Consider the following 17695-nt stretch of genomic DNA (forward strand, 5'->3'; position numbering starts at 1 on the left):
GTGATCGTGCTGCATCAACGCGCATCCGATCGCAAAATCGGACGCGTCACACACGATGTGGAATGAGCGATCTTGGTCAGCCACTGCCAAGATCGGCGCCAAGTATGCTGACACTCAGCAGTTCAAATCCACTCAGCCTCCTTTTTCAGGAGCTGTGACAGCGGGCGAATCTTGCCCGCGTAATTATCAGCGTACTTGCACAAGTACGTTGCAAGTCCAAGGAACTGCCTCAGTTCCTTCACGTTGGATGGCGTAGGCCATTCATTGATCCCTCTGACATTTTCTGGGTCATGGCGTACGCCGTCCTTCCCGACGAGACATCCAATGACGGGTATCTCGCTTCCCCCGAAGATACACTTATAGGTTCGCATACAGCTTATGTTTACGCATAAGCCCTAGCAGGTGACGAAGGTGCTCTTTGTGCACCTCAACGTCAGTCTTCCCGTCCATAGCCCGGCTGGGAACGAGCACGTCATTGAAGTAGCTCGGTGCGAAGTCACGCACTGAGCGCAATAGATGTATGACACATCTATTGAAGGTTGCAGGGGCGTTCTTCAGTCCCGGCGGCATTACGAGCCACTCCCAAAGCACACCGCTTGGAGTGCGCACCGCCGTGAGAGGAATGTCCCTCTCACGCATCGGGTTCTGATAGAACCCGTCGCGCATATCAAGATCACTGTAGATGGTGCTCTTGGCCTTCGAATCGATGAAAACATCTTTTCGTGGTATCGGTGTCTGTGCCGGTATCGTCGCATCGTTCAACTTGTTGTAAGCATGAACGATGCGCCATCCGCCTTGTGGCTTCTTGACACAGAGCGTTGGTGCGCTGTGCGGGGACTTTGATTCCCGCGCTTGACCTGCGAAAGTTCCGCAGGAATCTCTTCCGGAAGCACATCCTTGAGCTACAGCAGAACATCGTAAAAGGGGCTCGACTTTAATGAGTCCCCGCTCTGCTAGTCGAAGCGCTGCTTCTTCGTCTTCGCGCTGAGAGTGTCCTTACTCTCAGCGGTATTCGCAGCGTGGAGTTGTCTCAGCTCCTCCGCTTCGCATGACAACCTTTCGATATCCAAAAGGATGCATATCTGTTCGATGCGTTCATCGTACAGGTTCTTTGCGAAGCGCATCCAACCCATGCCTGGAAGCGACGTCAACGCCAACGCACTCGTCGGAGGATTCTCCAGTTGCATTGACCGGTACGGGAGACCTGAACGGGTCCGCGTCAAGATGTTCAACGTCGTCTCCGATGTCTGCCCGGCAGCTATCGTTCGTATCGTCGGCAGATTCTTTCCGCGGACGTGAATGATCATGCCCAGCTTGACTACATTCCGCTTCGTCGTGCAGACTAGCTGCACGTGAGCACGCAAGCGTTTTCCGTGCTGGACGTTTGCAACCGCCAACACTGCTTGCCGCTTCGTCAGCTCCCGGAGCTGACGCGCTGTATCCCATCGACGCCTTTCGGCGGAGTTCTCTCTCGATGTTGATATCGAGTTTGTGTCGACTCCCGCAGTCGACATGTCCTTGTTTCCTCGACGCCTTTCGGCGGGGCCCTTCGTGATTTTTGATCCAATCATGACCGTGTCGACTCCCGGAGCTGACAAGCCAGCATCACAGCTACTGTCTGTATCTGGGGTTCCTTGCATACCTGATGCGTCCGTTCTTGGGACCGACGCACCACTGTTGCAGCTATTGCCTGTGACTTAAAGCTCTTTTATACTTGATCGATCAACTCCCCGAGCTGATACGGTCATTGAAGTATGAACGAGTCTCAAATCTAATTTCCGATTTGAGACAGACTCAACGACTGCCTCAGTCGTTGCGACTTGTGATTGGGCATCGGAGGATGCAACGTAAGGTGCTGCCTCAACGGTGGGATCAGATGCACCTCGCGGTGCATGCGCGACACTGACAGGGCCATCGCTCTCTGTCGCGTTGCGTCCGAAGTGTACAAGTGTACACTTCTCCCAGTTGATCACTGGATCATGCTCAATACCAAGTCAAACTTATCGTCCAGCTCCAGAACGATGAGATCTTCCACAAACATCCGGTGTCTGTACGAGAAGCGCACGCGTACTACGCGCATCTCCGTTCTTACGGTGGCACCTGTTGCCAACCGTACCTCCAAAACACTTCGAGGTGCTTTAGCTTCCTCGAATTTTAGCTTCGGCAGACTTTCCAGTCAAATAAAGCTGTTCGACGCACCTGAGCCAACCAAAGCACGAAGAGAGCCTGCTCTCTTCGACGTCACTTTCAGGATAATAAGATTTGGCTTGTCATCTTGCTTCTTGCAGCGAGATCCCTTTCGCTGGGGGTGCAGTCCTCAGAGTCGCGTGTCCGTATAGACACGCGTGACTGCAATACTATTATGGCGCCCCGCGCCTACTGGTTCTGCACGTTTGTTTATTGTACGCGGCGATGCCCGGCATCGCCACGTTGGCCCCTGGTCGCGTGCACAGGCGCTTTGCACTCACGCGCAAAGTGTCCCGTGTACCCACGTCGGTACCACCGCACTTGTCCCCGAATACGCTGTTCTCGTCCAACATCGGGAAGCATTCGAGAGGTCCATCGGCTCTGGACCTCCCGCTCTCATCATCAAACGTGCTATCCTCGGCACGTTCGTATGCAGCTTAGCCTGCTTCAGGTTAAACTCCTCTTGCATTGCAAGAGAAATCGGAGCTTCGAGAGTACTTGGGTACTCTCGGAAGAGATAGGTCTTAGCCGACCCATCCTTTACAACCCATCATAAACGTGACGACTTTTGTCGCCTCGTCAATCGGGTTGGTCACGATGTCCGAGACCAAGTACCGCGCACGTTGGGCATAAGCATGAACGTCATGCTTACCTTGCTGCCGGTCGAGAAACTCTGCTCTCGACCGGTCCTCATTCTGAGGAGGCTCAAACGCTTGTCTGAGCTCCTCCTTGAATATCGCATACGTGCTAAAGCACGTGTGATCTATGAGCCGGCGGCCATACGCCCAGCTTCTCGTTTGCCCGCCAAAGCATGACATGGCGAACGCAACCTTTGATGGTTCGTCAGTGATATGACGAGCCGCTATGACAGTGTCGAGTTCGACAAGCCATCGAAGAAGTGGCTCGCTCTCTTTCCCCACGTAATTGATCACGTGCAGCTTCAACGACTGCACGCGCGGTGCCGTCCCGGACGACACTTTCGTAGCAGCAGCATTGCACTGCTCGCTACGATGAATCCCAGACCAGCACCATGTTGCTCTGTCTGTGACAGTGTACGTAGCATTGTCGATACGGCTGCCTCTCCAATGACTGTTGACATATTTTGGAGGGCTTCGATTTACTTAAATAGGAAAGCAAATCCGATTTCCTGTCAAATGAGAATTATTTGTTTGTTTGGGTTTCCTCCTAATCTAATATTCTAAATGAAAGGTATTTATCAACGAATGGTTGATAGAATCCTATTAGTCTAATTGGTTGAAGATACTGACTTTCAACCAATGAATGCCTTGAATGCATGCAGACCAACAGTCTGCCAAATGTAGCCATTGGTGTATCTCACACCAATGTGGAAAACCTCTTTCGTAACCAAGTGGATAAGTGTAGCCACTTGCGTGTAACCCCGTTACAGTGACAGTCCCGCTCTTCGATCCACTTCACATCAGTCTAATCCACTTCATGCAGTACGGATTCACTTCGAGCAGTCTAGATCCATTCTAACCACCGGATGCCGTCACTAATTTGTGATAATGACTCCTCGTCAGACCCCATCTCTCATTTCTGAGAAAGCACTTTACGACAGTCGCAAGATTTTGCGAGAACCACTTCACCACAATCGCCTCCAGACCTGACTCATCGCATCCAGTGAGCTCACGTAGAAGTAAGCCGTTTTGGCGAAGCGATTCATGAACCAATCTGAGGAGCGACCTCAATTGAGGAAGCTCGTCAAGGTCACCTAGCGAATACCCGCTCTCGAAATAGCTCTTGAACACTCATCAGCGTTTCAAATTCTACCAGCACCGACTTGAAAGGGTCCAGTAAAGCTTGATGTTTGCGTGCGAGGTCGTCGGAAAGATCAGCGACGAGCTGATCCCATAGAACATGAACATTTGCTGGGGCTGAATGCACCAGAATGGTGACAAAGAGCTGGTGTAGCTGAGTCGACATTTAGAGCTCAGCAGCTTCCGTCAAACAAGAAATCCACTCGCTGCCATTCTCCAAGTAGTCAACCTATCGAGCGGTAATATGGAATGTAGGACAACTCGTTAACCGCTCTCAAGTTTTCAGAAGACGTTGGGCCTCTACGCCGACAGTCATTTTTACCAGAAAATGCCAGCAAAAAAGTCAGTTCTGACCCCACCGTTCACTCTAATTAGTCGGGCTTCGAAATTAATCGTGCAATCGCGCTTTAGTGACGTCACAAATCTGGGATATTTTAGAAGGCTCATCAATTCTAAACAAAGGCAACGGTTTTGGGCAGATCTCGGCAATTACTTTATTCTAGTGTGCTTGGTTTGAAATACCGGTATGAGCTAGTAGTTTTAAATTACGGGCAGTTAAATTTCCAAAATTTTGTGCTCCAACCTAAACACCATAATTAGTCATGACTAATGGACGCGCCCTATTAGAGTCCGGACTATAGTTAATAGTGCCACCCGAAAGTGACAGAGAGGACTATAACCGGGTGAGGACTTTATTTCTTGCTGAAATGATTCGTGTACCAGGTTAAAATCGTCTAACGCATCATCTTACTCTGAAAGATTTAACAGATCGACGTCTTCGTCCATATGCGGTTCCTTCGACCACTTTTCACGAAATTTTGCGCCTTACACATCGTGCTTGGATATAAACCACGACGAGGGGTCTCTCGAGAAGCCTGCTATTTCAACGCTCCGCATGATTGTTGCCTCATCCGTGTCTCGCCACGCGCGGAGGCCCCAATCGCAAACGGTGTCAACACTTGGCATACGTGGGTTACCAAAGCGAGTGTATTCGACTCGGTCTGACTCTTTCCAAGCATTAATTTTCATGTACAGTAGGTCCTTGAAACGACATTTTTAATCCACTTGATCACCTCTTGCTTACGCCCAATGCTAACCGACTGCCTTTGATGAGACATTATTGGAAATGACGGAAAAGTGTTTCTCTGTAGAATGGATGGTCAGCAAGTTTGTAATAGCAGATTTGGTAGTTTTTATCAGGACTCTATTCAGGAGGGGCTAGTATTTAGTAGTGCAGGCATGTACATCTAGCACCCCACAGGACACTATTCGGTAGAGGGCTTTTATTCGGGCGCATCCATTAATTAGGTGTTATATACCAATTCACGACGCCCAATGAGAACTTGTGATTCGCAGAAAAAGCGCCACTTCAACTTGTGACTGTACCGGTATTCTTGGGTAGAAAGCCGCTCTGGGCATTGATACATTTTGACCTACGAGCATGGGCAACTTCCTCGTGTCGTCGGTCTGTCGCGCGCACGGTCGCTCTGAGGCCGTGTACGCGATCGTGAGGGCCCAAGTAGAGGCACTGCGAGGTCACCAGCGTCGCGGCTCGCCCTTGCAGCGACGGTGTGCGGCACAGCAAGCGGCGTTGCTTCGCGCACTCTCGTCCAAAATGGCGCTTACCGCCGCCGTGATGAGTTGCTGGGTAACAGCCGCTACAAATCGTGCCAGGGCCGCTCTCGTTGCATCGCTCGTGTTTATCGCAAAAAAGTTTATCGCGAGAACGAGCACACAGCGATCATTGCCGTCGCAGGTCTACGACGACGTATTTAACGAGTTCAACGCTGTCTTCGAGACAGCCCCGCAACCGACGAAGACACTGCGAGAGCTACATGTACAACACAGCGCCAAGCTGGACGCTGAGAGTCTCAAGGCAGAGGCCGAAGCACAACAAGGAGGGGTAACGCATCGCGAGACACCAGAGTATAGTGACAACAATGCTGCAGACGACGAGGCGTCGTGTTACACGGACGGCACCAACCAGTTAAACGACTTTGACGACGAATACGAGCTCCTGCCCAAGCCAGAGGAAGATCGCGCGTTCTATGCCGATCTTGAAGGAAACCAGGTGGAGAGCGACGCCAGCCAGACGGACTCCGTCACGGAGGGTGAGCGACTGCTACAGCTTGCCTCGAGCATCTCCGACACATCGATGCGCGTTGAGGAGTTTATTATCAACGGGAAACACGACAATTTTGAGGTTATTACGAAGGATGTGGATGATCACGCTGCAGAAGCCAATGAAAGCGAGAAAAGGAGCATCGTACGCGTGCTACTGGCGTACTGTGCCTACAGTGAAGACTCGAATTACTCGAGCGATATGGTCCTGACTGCCGAGGAGTGTTTGCAGGTGTGGCAGGGCGACGAAGATCGCGCTTTCAAGTCGCTCGCCGTCCTGTGTAACGACGTCCCGCGTTTGTGTGCCGCTCTCGAGTGAGCCTCTCTGCCGCAGTCAAATTCCCTTCTACCGATTTTAGTTTATGAAGAAAATACTTGTTAAAAGCCGTTGAGTTAGTACATTTGAACCGAGGTCGACCAGCTTAATTCCGAGAGGAAGCCGATGCCCGCTTCTTCGATGCTCGCTTGGCCGCCTTAAGCCGTTGTAGCTGAGACCCGACGGGGTCGCCGAAGTGCTGGAACGAGTCCGCTCTCGCAGCAGTAGCAGCTGTACTTGAGCCACTCGAGTGTACTGGCCGATGGCGTCCACGCACGCGCTGCTTCTGCGGAATGCCTTTGAATACGACTACTCTCGACGCTAGCACGTCGTCTGGATGTACGTCCAGCAGCGGGATCCCGAGTCCTAATCTTTTAGCCTCCTGTTTTCTTTTTTTGAGCTGCTTCTTGATGCTCCTAAACTGTGCTCTCAGTGCCGAGTTGCTGTCGTAGTCGTCTTTAAACTCTGCATCTTGCAGCTCCACGAGGCGCTCAAGCCCGCGTGACCTCTTCTTGGCCGCTTGTTTGTCCTCATTTTCGTGCTCTAGTCGGAGAAACGGATCGTCCATCAACTTGGTGCCCAGATCAGTGTCATTCAGGCGCTCTATCTGCCTCTCTTCAGTACTGCTGTGCGTCTCCGCTTTCTGCCTGACACCACTGACCATTTCGTACCCGCGCTCCTGGGGGTCCGTCTTGATCACCATTTCGCCGCTACAACTAGCACAGCTCATGCGGAACTCCCACACGGCGGACGAGAAGTAATTTCCCACCCGCTTCTTGCGCGCGTTGAAGCGGACACCCCGTCCAATGTGGGAATCGCAGTGCGTGCACCAGACGCTGAAGGGCATCTCAAAGCGCACCACCAGCACACCATCGCTCGCCAGATTCTTAGCCCGCTTGCCCAGTGGGTGTGACCCATGGAACGAGTTGAGCGAGCCATGCTCGGGTCGCCACTCCGCCGGGTAGTAGTAGCCGTCTGCTTGGGTTGCTGCAAGTGAAGACATCCTGTCTTTCGATTTTGTGCTGACCAAAAAGTCTGACTAAAAAAAGGTCCCATTTACAAAAAGTCGCAGACGACATTATCGAGCTCCCATTGTAGCATGACGCGCAGACGCCCCAAGACCACGACGCACGTCCATCGTGTCACCAAGACGACTGGTACTAAGTCGGGCCTGCTGCAGCACCGCAATCGTCTACTGCGGCGCTCGTCGATCTCCATGCTCGCGCGCAAGAATCGGTAAATCTAGTGCATGTAGCTCCCCCCTCTCAATAGCGATCAAGTCGCGCGCCATTCTTTTTGCGTCTACTAACCAAGCTGTCCATCGTCTCTTTGTGTTGTAATGTGATATGGCAGCAACGACGACGAGAGTGACTATACACGCGCGATCAGCAGATTCGTACCCAGAGCAGAGCGGGGATCAGCTGCACAGGCGATCTCGACGGGCTCCACCAGCAGCAATAACAGTGTGACGATGCTAAGCCCCAAAAGTTACACGCGCGTGGAGCTCATCAATTTCTGGAGGGAACTATCGCTTGTGGCTAAGCGGCGACTGCTGCGGATCCGCCGCGATACATTCTTGTCGTCGCTTGACGAGTTCCTCGTTAGCTTTAACATGTGCTGCGAGTGCCACGACAATGTAATTGCAGAGTGGGAAGACCACGAACGGAAGCGCTCGGGTAGCCGCTCCAAGCTGGACGCTTTCAGTGTCTTCCCGCCATTTTTGGGCGATGAGGAGGAGGAAAGCGACGTGGAAAACGAATGCGACGATGAAGATTGCGACGATGAGGCAGAGTTGGAGGACGAGTCTGATGAGGATATGGAGGATCTGGTGCTCGAAGAGGAGGAACTGGTGTTTAGGTCTGAGCTGGAGCGGGAAGGACGACGGGGCGCAGACGGCAAGGGTGGCATGCTGTCAGACGAGTATTTGGCCGCGTTGGAAGTCGGCAAGCGGCAGGAAGACGAGCTGCTACGGCTTATCCAGAAAGAGGAACGCTATATCATTATTCGGGAGGATCACACGGACTTTATCGAAGATATGATCCGCTGTGGCATACCGATCAGCGACGTGCAACCGCTCCCACCCGGCTTTGACGACGACGAAAGCGAAAACAGCGAAGAGGACGACGAAGTTGATGTCGATGACACATGCCCCGGCGCGAACACTTCATATTGGGCCCAGGAGTATCTGCTGGATGTACTCGGCATCACGTTCAGCCAACAGGTACTTTGTATGTTGCGTTGCTGTGTTACCTGCCCATGGAACTAACACTTGTATTTTGCTGCACGGCAGCTGGAAGCCGCATACCAAGAGGCACTGCAACACTCGCTCGCTATTCAGGCTGAACTGCTACGAGATGAGCTTGCAGACCTTCAGGCAAGTCAGAAACCCTCCAGTACCAGCCGGAAGAAGAAAAGCAAAAAGGAGAAGAAGCGCCGTAAAAAAGAAGCCGCAGCTCAGAAGGCGACAGAGAATGTGAATCCTCGAGATACAAACACTCAGTCGCACATGTCGAAGCGCAACGCTGCCGCATCAGAGAAGCAGCAGTTTGCCTTAGCATCGACAGACGGAAGCGCCGACTCGGTCATGGAGGTGCGCGTCCCGGAGGAAGACGACATCGACCGTGAGGTGGAGCAGTTCCGTCTGTTGCTGGAGAAGATCAACGCCGAGAGCGCGCTCCGCTCCCGAAAGAAGCTGGTGCTGCCTCCAGGGTCCTTCGCCCACTTGACGTCTATGACCGTCTCGTAAGAACTGGGCACAGGTTGTTGCTAGAGGCCCTCTTGCTAGTTGAAGCGAGATTATAATTTCCAAAATCCCTATCCAGGTGTTCAAAAAATATTCCTAGAAAAGGGTACTATTAAAAGCAGTACAGTACAGTAGCATTTTGAGGGTTGGCGCCAACTGTTCCAACTCGGCTGCCATCGCGCCAAAAGACCGTCTCGTTTCTGTCCGTCTGGTTTTCACTCTGGGCCGCCGATACGTCAATCGGCAATTTGAAGTCGAGTGAACAGGTCGAGTGTCTAAAGCTGCCAACGAATGGCAAGACTGCGCTCTCAGCAACCAGCAGCGGCGTCTGAGAGCCCGGATGCTGATGCTGAAGTCTGCGCCGTGTGCGAGGAGCCGTCACAGCGTGTGACCGTGAACTGTTCAACCTGCACGAAGCTTTTTCACCTGGGATGCCTCAAACCGCCGCTGCGTCGCCGGCCGCAGCTGGTAGACTCGTGGCAGTGCTCAGACTGTAAGGGAGGAGGCGAGGAGAAGAATGGACTTGTAAACAATGGCAAGAGAAAGAAGAGAGATACCCTAGTGGAGATGGAGGAGGCAGAGCAGCCGATGCCCAAGAGACGCCGAGGGTCGACGAGATCCACACAGAAGGATGAAGACGATGACTTGGACAAGAAGCCTATAGCTCAGACGCTGCTGAAGCGTCAGAACGGGAAGACTGCTATGAAGATGAAGGCGAAGACGTTGCCAAAGTCACGAGTGGATGGTCGAACGGCTCGCCGTGCCTCGTCCCGAAAGCTGGCAGTTGTACTAAGTGACGACGATGAAGACAACGACGCTGACAGTGATTTCGTTGGAGACAGCGTATGTGAGGAAGAAGACGATGACTTGGTATCGTCGGCTATATCGAGTGATGAAGAGGGGCGAAAACCGGTGAGAAGACGTCCGCCCATGAAGAATTCTCCTCCAATACAACGCGCTGCGATAATTCGCCCTGCAACTGCCAATCTAAATATCGATGTCTCCTCCACCCGCATTACTAGTGCAGGCAACAGTATTCATGGTAGCGACGTAGATTCGTTGGACATTGAAATTGTGGGCGAGAGCGAGGTTTCGGACGAGGAGGATCTGTACGATGGCCCCCACTACTTTGTTGAATACGCAGCCAATGGCAGATCTAAGGTGCGTCGTTCTCAGTTGCGTTGCTGATGATGTGTTTCCGGTTCTTAACGCAGCTAATGCATGATAAAAATGCAGTGCAAGAGCTGCGAGCAGAAGCTTCTCGTCAAGCAGCTTCGTGTAGGTATCGACATTCGACACTCAATTTTCGGTGACACCACTTATTACAAAGTAAGTGACCCTAATCTCGTGGAGTAAATGTATTTGTCTAATGGTTCTTGGTCTCCTAAATACCTAGCATGTGGAGTGCACCATGATCGGACTGAAGGCTGGAACTACCGCCGATCTTACTACAGAGGAGGCAGATGGCAAAAAGGTGGACAATAAACTTGCGAAGAAGAAGAACAGCGATCCTATTGACGGATTTTCAAGGCTGCAGGCTGCAGATCAGAAGCGTGTTCGTGAGTACATGAAGAAGAACGACATGGACGGTGTCATTGATGAGCGTCTCCCACTTTCAGACAAGCACTTCAACAAGAAAGGCCGCATGCCAGAGAAGGAACCGTCCAAGTACTTAACTGCTACTCTTCTTCCGTATCAGCGAGAAGCTCTGGCTTGGATGGTCGGACAGGAGGAAAGCAGCTACAAAGGCGGCATTCTAGCAGACGAAATGGGGATGGGGAAGACCATTCAGGCCATCTCGCTCATGCTGGAAAATGGTCGTGAAAAGCCCATTGGAAAGCCCGTTAACAGCCGAAACTCGCAGACTGTGTATGGTGGAACTCTCGTTGTTTGCCCTCTCGTTGCCGTCATGCAGTGGAAGAGCGAGATTGAGCGGTTTGTGGAGCCTGGTCATCTGTCCGTGTACATTCATCACGGCTCTAAACGTCTGAACTTGGTGGAAAGGATTGCTTCATATGATATTGTGCTGACGACGTACTCCATTATCGAAAGTGAGATCCGTAAAACACTCGGATGGTTGAAAGTTGCGTGCAAGTTTTGTGGTAAAAAGTATTTGCCAGACAAGTTGGTGTCGCACTACAAGTACTTTTGCGGACCAGGTGCCAGGAAGACAGCGTTGCAGAATAAGCAGCAAAGGAAGAAACCCAAAAAGAAAGCTGCTGGTGAGAGCAGTGAAGAGGAAGGCGATGACATGAAGCAAGCAGCTCGAAAACCTAAGGGTCCAGCGAAGAAGAATGATGAGAAAAAGCCGACACTCCAGAAGACAAAAGGCAAGTCGCCTCTTCATCAGATCCAGTGGACGCGTATCGTTCTGGACGAGGCGCATTACATCAAGGACCGAAATTGTAATACAGCGCGTGGTGTCTTCGAGCTCAAGTCAACGTACAAGTGGTGCTTATCTGGTACTTTTTGTGTGCTAGAACTTCGCTTTGTGGAGTTGTGAGACTTATCACGACTTCGTTACCATATCTGCGTAGGCACTCCTTTGCAGAACCGTATTGGCGAGTTGTTTTCTCTTGTTCGGTTCCTCCAGGTAAAGAAGTACGCATACTACCACTGCAACGTGTGTGACTGCCAAATGCTGGACTACAAGTACGTGTCTCTTGTCTGTACTATCGAAGTTGGCGTTGTATCTAACGTTGATTGATCCAGTTTCCCAGATAAAAAATGTGTACAGTGTACACACAGCGCCATCCAGCACTACTCGTACTTTAACAAAAAGGTCGTGATCCCGATCCAGGCTTACGGCTACGTTGGCGAGGGCAAGCTTGCAATGCAGCGATTGCAGAATGACGTTCTCCAGCATGTTAGTACTGCCCTTTTTCCCGTATCATTTGCATTTCGTCTAACGTGGTTCGATTGCAGATTCTACTACGCCGAACGAAAGAAGGACGTGCAGACGACATTTCACTTCCGCCTAAACTCGTGAGAATCCGAAAGGATAGACTGGATGAGCGTGAAAATGACTTTTACGAGGCTATCTATACACAGAGTCAAGCGCAGTTCAACACGTACGTGTCGTCTGGGACTCTGCTGAACAACTACGCCCACATCTTCGACCTCCTCATTCGCCTTCGCCAAGCCGTGGACCACCCGTACCTCGTAATTTACTCCAAGACAAACCCAGCACTCCAGCTCCCCAGTTCAGCTGCTCCGTTGGTGGAAGAAACGCCTTTCGGTACTTGCGGCGGCGCGAGCTTTGAGGACGAGCGATCGTGTACAATCTGCCACGAATACATGGAAGACGAGGTCGTCGCGAAATGTGGACACGAATTCTGCCGCGAGTGTGTGAAGGAGTTCATCGAGTCACTTCCAGCGGGCGCCGAGGCGACATGTCCAACGTGCTTAAAACCGCTGACAGTCGACTTATCTCCGCCGGTGCAAGAAGTCAAACCTCTTTCGAACGAAGAGACCAGCACGCCGAGTAGCCGGTCACCGAAGGCTGTAAATCTGTCCAGCTTTCATCGGAATAGCATTCTTCACCGAATCTCCGACGTCCACGCTTTCCAGTCCAGTACCAAGATTGAAGCGCTGATGCAGGAACTGGAGCTCATGCGCGCTCGTGACCCGTCCGGGAAGGCCATCATCTTTTCACAGTTTGTCAACATGCTCGATATCATCCAACACCGCCTGCAACTCGGTGGGGTCAAGTGCGTTAAACTATCAGGCAACATGAGCATGAGTGTGCGAGACCGAACTATCAAGGCCTTTCGAGACGACCCAACAGTGACTGCGTTCTTGATCAGTCTCAAGGCAGGCGGCGTCGCACTCAACCTGACTGTCGCATCGCAGTAAGTTTGAGGGCCTTCTTCTGCTCTTGTATACCTATTCTCCGATCATCTTACTCCCTTCCTGTGTCTTGTGTCTGTTGCAGCATCTTCTTGATGGACCCGTGGTGGAACCCTGCGGCAGAAAATCAGGCCATCGATCGTACGCATCGATTGGGTCAGTTCAAGCCGATCCAGGCCACTCGCTTCATCATTGCTGGCACCGTTGAGGAACGCATTCTGAAGCTTCAAGAGAAGAAGCGACTGATCTTTGAAGGAACCGTTGGGGCCAACGTAAGCGCTATCTGCCGTCTCACCGAGGAAGACTTGCGATTCCTCTTCGCGACGTGAACAGGGGGATGCTGCTGTTCACGGTGGTAGTTTGCTGTATTTCCGAGATAGTTATCGTGCTAAAAGCTTAAGCTAATCAAAGTTACACAGTGAGCAGGTATCAAAAACCAGCAAGCCAAAAAAGTAAACAAGAGTACACAAAGAGCGCTCAACAAACTAATACGAAGGCAGGCAGGAAGTCGAGGCAGTCGCCAAGCCGGAAGAACAGGTCAAAGCGAGTAATCCAGCGTATTCGACGGCATCCCTGCAACCCCGTATAAAAACGGCGACGTCAAGCGGGGGTCGTTCTGCTGGTACGAGGGGGGATACTGCAACGGTAGTGCCTGCGGGCCGAAGTGGGCTGTCGGAAGAGGAGGCATGGCATGCTGAGGCATCCCCACAAGTGACTGAGGGTACACAGCAAGCGAATGCTGTTGGTGCATCTGCTGCTGGTGCGATGGCTGCTGCGCATACATTCGATGGGCTACGTAGCTGCCATATTCGTCAGCCCCAAATACTCCTGGGGAATGTGGCAAGTGCACCGACTGCTTTTTGTGAACAATCTGCTTTGGGGCTGGAAATGGCTCAGGTTTGCCTCGATTCGGGCCAGAACTACCGAAGACCAGCGGGCGATAGGACTCGTGCTTGTCGAGTAAACTCGAGTTCTGAAATCGAGCGATCATTGCCTGTTTGCCTTGCAAACGCGCGTATGAGATGGCGCAGACCTTCTCGCTATTGAAGTTGGTCCACTTCTGTCCGTCGAACTCCTTATGGAACGCTTCGATAAGCGCCGCCTCAATGAAGTTAATGAAAGCGTATCCCATGTTGCACTTGTTCTTAAAGTCAATGGGCAGGTAGAAGAAGTCGTAGTTGCCGCGATGGTTACGATTGATCTCCGAGAGCAGCATCTGCTGCGTGTACTTGTTGGGGATGTTACGGATCATCAATGTGGTTCGTTTATCTTCGCCCGACGCCACCTTTTCGATTGACATGCTGAATTCCCCGGTACCTTGATCGTTCCGCCCAGTCGTGGGGCGCCCTGCGGAGCCCACACCGTGAGCAGGAGCGTGGCCACCACTGAGTGCATTAGCATTTGTTCGGAAGAAGTGGTCGTTGTTGCTAAAACTGTTTCTCATGGCGGCAAACTTGGTGGGCATACGCTGTCGTCCTCGAAAGTCGTAATAAGATTGCTGCTGTTGCTCTGTGGGTATCTGGTTACCGGAAGGCTGTAGTTGATTGACACCCTGGAACGACGAATATCCATTGGCGCGACTCGACAACGTGTCGATGCTGCTGGACGACGGAAGTGCAAACCCGTTGGAATACGCCGAATCGCCAAAGCTGCTGGACGACAAAGAACCGCCGAGATACGCTGAGGACGAGTTGCTTCTGACCCGAAGCGCTGGTCTCGCCCAAATCTGCTGCTCTTCCTGAGGCATGAACACCGGGGACGTGATCTCTCCAGGATATGTGGCCGACGTGGTCGATGCCATTGGGCTATTGTTACCAGCACCTTCCAGGAAGGACGTGTTGAGGGATGACGCGACGGACGAGGTAGGCGACGTCAGAAGCGACGTGCTGCTAGACGAGAAGCTCTTGGGGCGAGTTCTAGTTACTCGTGGATGGGTGGTTGCTGATCGATTCAGACACTCCTGGAAGAGTTGAAGCTTGGAAACATCCAAGGATAGAGGTGTAGTGCGCGCCACAGACACCGGTCCACTGGCGTGGAAGGCGTGTGGCAGGCCGTTAAGTGCGCCTGGTAGTGCACGGGAGTCGCTGTACTCGACGATGTACTTGGTTATTTGTGTATCAGGCTGCAAGACACTGGCCACTTGGCCGAAGCACGTACAGACATGACGAAGCTCGGCAGCCGTAGGAGGCGACCCACCGAGCGCGAAACGTACGAGCAGCGTCGCCGAGTTGACGTCATCCGGCAGTTCGTAGGGTAGACAAAAGCTAATGATGTCTATATCAGCGCGCCAGCGGCCAACAGCCGCCACTGCACTCGCAAGATCGAAGAAGGTGCAGAAGAGCAATCCACTTGCAGTCAGCTCGCGGCGTGTGCTGGCCACACTCCCAAAGTTCTGCATTAAATAAATGCACACATGTCAGTTCCTACCGTAGCAACGTCACTTTCTATTTCTACGTACGTTAAGTCGATCCACAACGCGGCGCACGTCCAGCGCATCCCAGACACCGGCACCGCAGCGCACGATTACGTGGCGCGAGACAAACTCCGTCTGCATGGCCCCCCAGAGCTCACTGAGTTCTCCCTGCGCACGCCACCGCTCGGTGTCGCCCAACGCCGCGTAGTCGGAGAAGCTGCGTGGTCGCCTATCAACGGTCGTTGTCGTCGTCGTAGTAGTAGTAGCAGTGGTAGCAGTTGTGGTCATAGAAGTTGCAATTGAGTCGACGCTGGTATCTTCATCGGTGGCGAACGTTAGCGCACGTATCGATTGCGCCAACGCATCGTCGAATCCCCATAGCGCGTCACTAGCTGTCGTCTCAGACGAGCTGCGCAGCTCTTCGGCTGCGGGTGAGCTGGGTGGTGAGGCAGTGGACGGTGAGTCGTCCGCTTGGTCGTGTCCTGGTTTGCGGTAGAAGCGGAAGCGGCCTGTGGTCAGATGGAGGCTGCTGCGGTGACGCGTCCGTGAGCAGGGCACGCACAAATCGAGGCGACAGGCCTCGCAGCGCAGTGCGGCAGGGGCGATTCCGCACGCATCGCAGACACCAGGAGAACGATGGTCCTCGCTGTCGACGTCGCTCACCATGGCGAGTGGGTGCTGGAGTAGAGAAAGAAGATCAAGCCTTTTGTCCTCACTAGTATTGCTGATGCTTGGAGATCTTTACGCCGGAAAGTGAAGCAGGCACTGCCTCCTCACCTGCTTCCACGCCTCGGCCTTGGCCTCGGTGGTTACAGTGCGAGTGACTGGTGCGAGCTGTGGGGTTCGTTGCGGCTGTACTTGGCGTGAGTATGGGTCGCCCTTCAACACACGGAAGGATCGCCCAGTGTCCCACTGTGTGGCGCACTTCTACTTGATGTGCAGAACACCGAATAAGACCCTGAATCAACAACGCCACAGACTAAAGCGTTGCCAATTTGAGAAGCAACGGCCACAAAAAGTATGGACTTGCCACAGTTCAAGTCAGCGAGAAGCACCCAGCGGTGCAATCCACTTGCACTGCAAGATGCACCGGGAGTTTACATGTGTACAGCGAAAAACGCAGGCGCTCTGCATTTATGCACATGGGGCATTGCCAACAGTGCCACCACTTGAACACGTCAAAGTGCTGAGTTGTGGAAATGATATTGTACTACTTAAATTTTCCGTTCGCGGCTCTTTGAATGAACGCACATGCAATAGTGCAAATCTGTTTTTGATTTGCCTCTAAAGACTATCCATTTAAGTACGAAATGCGACTTCTTAAGTACGATATGGATGATTCTCCGACCCTACTTAATTTTAGTATTGGTATTAATCACCAATCATCCATTTTTATTTCTTAGACAGCCAATCGTACGGTCTTGACAAGATGATTTGGCCAATCCAAATGGTAAGGGTTAGGTTGAACCTCGTTGGAGTTGGCTCCGACATAATATAAGAGCATATGCTCTTACAAATTTCAATATGTAGGCATATCACATGCATAAAGTCATTTCTCCGACTTCTCCGACCAGTGCAATCATTACCACACATTAGTTTTAAATCTTACTTATTATTAATATGCTACTATATATATATATACTATATATATGAAGTAGTAAATTTTAGAAGAGGTGGGTAGCAGCGCCACAGGGAGCTTGCCCGTCATTAGGAGCAACACATGCAACATCCCTGCGTGAAGATCCATTATTTTTACATTGCGTAGAGCATTATGTAGCAAGCGTCAATTAAATGTACATGTATTGCCTTTTTAATTCTTGAGCACATCGACTCGCTGCCTCCTGTGCACCGCCCTGCCGCCCTGCCACCGCTCTGATGCCGCCCTGCCACCGCCCTGCCGTGCTGCCACCGCCCTGCCACCACTCTGCCGTACTGCCACCGCCACCGCCACCGCACTGCCGCACTGCCATCGCTCTGCCGCACTGCCACTGCCACCGCCACCGCCCTGCCGCTCTGCCGCCGCCCTGCCACCGCTCTGCCGTACTGCCACCGCCACCGCCACCGCACTGCCGCACTGCCATCGCTCTGCCGCACTGCCACCGCCACCGCCACCGCACTGCCGCACTGCCATCGCTCTGCCGCACTGCCACCGCCACCGCCCTGCCGCTCTGCCGCCGCCCTGCCACCACCCTGCCACCGCTGCACTGCTACCGCCCTGAGACCACCCCCCCTCCTTTTTATTTGTGAATACATTTTCAATGTGGCCCTCAGTTAAAAAAGAAAACTTA

The 17695-nt window shown here is 52.4% G+C and overlaps 5 protein-coding genes across 5 annotated transcripts; 3 read left to right on the forward strand and 2 right to left on the reverse strand.

Moving 5' to 3' along the window:
* Nucleotides 1–5406: 5406 nt before the first annotated feature.
* Nucleotides 5407–6405, forward strand: PITG_18959 (uncharacterized protein; the record flags this gene model as incomplete). Its single annotated transcript, XM_002997280.1, has 2 exons — nt 5407–5868; nt 5953–6405. 2 exons carry the CDS (start codon nt 5407–5409, stop codon nt 6403–6405), a joined length of 915 nt encoding a protein of 304 aa, XP_002997326.1.
* A 103-nt stretch (nt 6406–6508) lies between these two features.
* PITG_18960 (uncharacterized protein) lies at nt 6509–7405 on the reverse strand (the record flags this gene model as incomplete). The annotated part of the gene is made up of 3 exons (XM_002997281.1): nt 6509–6633; nt 6676–7003; nt 7055–7405. The coding sequence occupies 3 exons, from the start codon at nt 7403–7405 to the stop codon at nt 6509–6511; spliced, it is 804 nt and encodes a 267-aa protein (XP_002997327.1).
* A 70-nt stretch (nt 7406–7475) lies between these two features.
* Nucleotides 7476–9152, forward strand: PITG_18961 (uncharacterized protein; the record flags this gene model as incomplete). Its single annotated transcript, XM_002997282.1, has 4 exons — nt 7476–7638; nt 7756–8107; nt 8225–8623; nt 8693–9152. The coding sequence occupies 4 exons, from the start codon at nt 7502–7504 to the stop codon at nt 9146–9148; spliced, it is 1344 nt and encodes a 447-aa protein (XP_002997328.1).
* A 1638-nt stretch (nt 9153–10790) lies between these two features.
* PITG_18962 (DNA repair protein, putative) lies at nt 10791–13423 on the forward strand (the record flags this gene model as incomplete). The annotated part of the gene is made up of 6 exons (XM_002997283.1): nt 10791–11607; nt 11683–11797; nt 11858–12011; nt 12071–12364; nt 12410–12996; nt 13080–13423. 6 exons carry the CDS (start codon nt 10791–10793, stop codon nt 13321–13323), a joined length of 2211 nt encoding a protein of 736 aa, XP_002997329.1.
* A 109-nt stretch (nt 13424–13532) lies between these two features.
* On the reverse strand, nt 13533–16073 carry PITG_18963 (uncharacterized protein; the record flags this gene model as incomplete). Its single annotated transcript, XM_002997284.1, has 3 exons — nt 13533–15386; nt 15453–15636; nt 15769–16073. 3 exons carry the CDS (start codon nt 16071–16073, stop codon nt 13533–13535), a joined length of 2343 nt encoding a protein of 780 aa, XP_002997330.1.
* Nucleotides 16074–17695: the final 1622 nt, after the last annotated feature.

Source organism: Phytophthora infestans, genomic scaffold (assembly GCF_000142945.1).
Source record: "Phytophthora infestans T30-4 supercont1.77 genomic scaffold, whole genome shotgun sequence".
NCBI classification, from domain to species: Eukaryota; Oomycota; class Peronosporomycetes; order Peronosporales; family Peronosporaceae; genus Phytophthora; species Phytophthora infestans.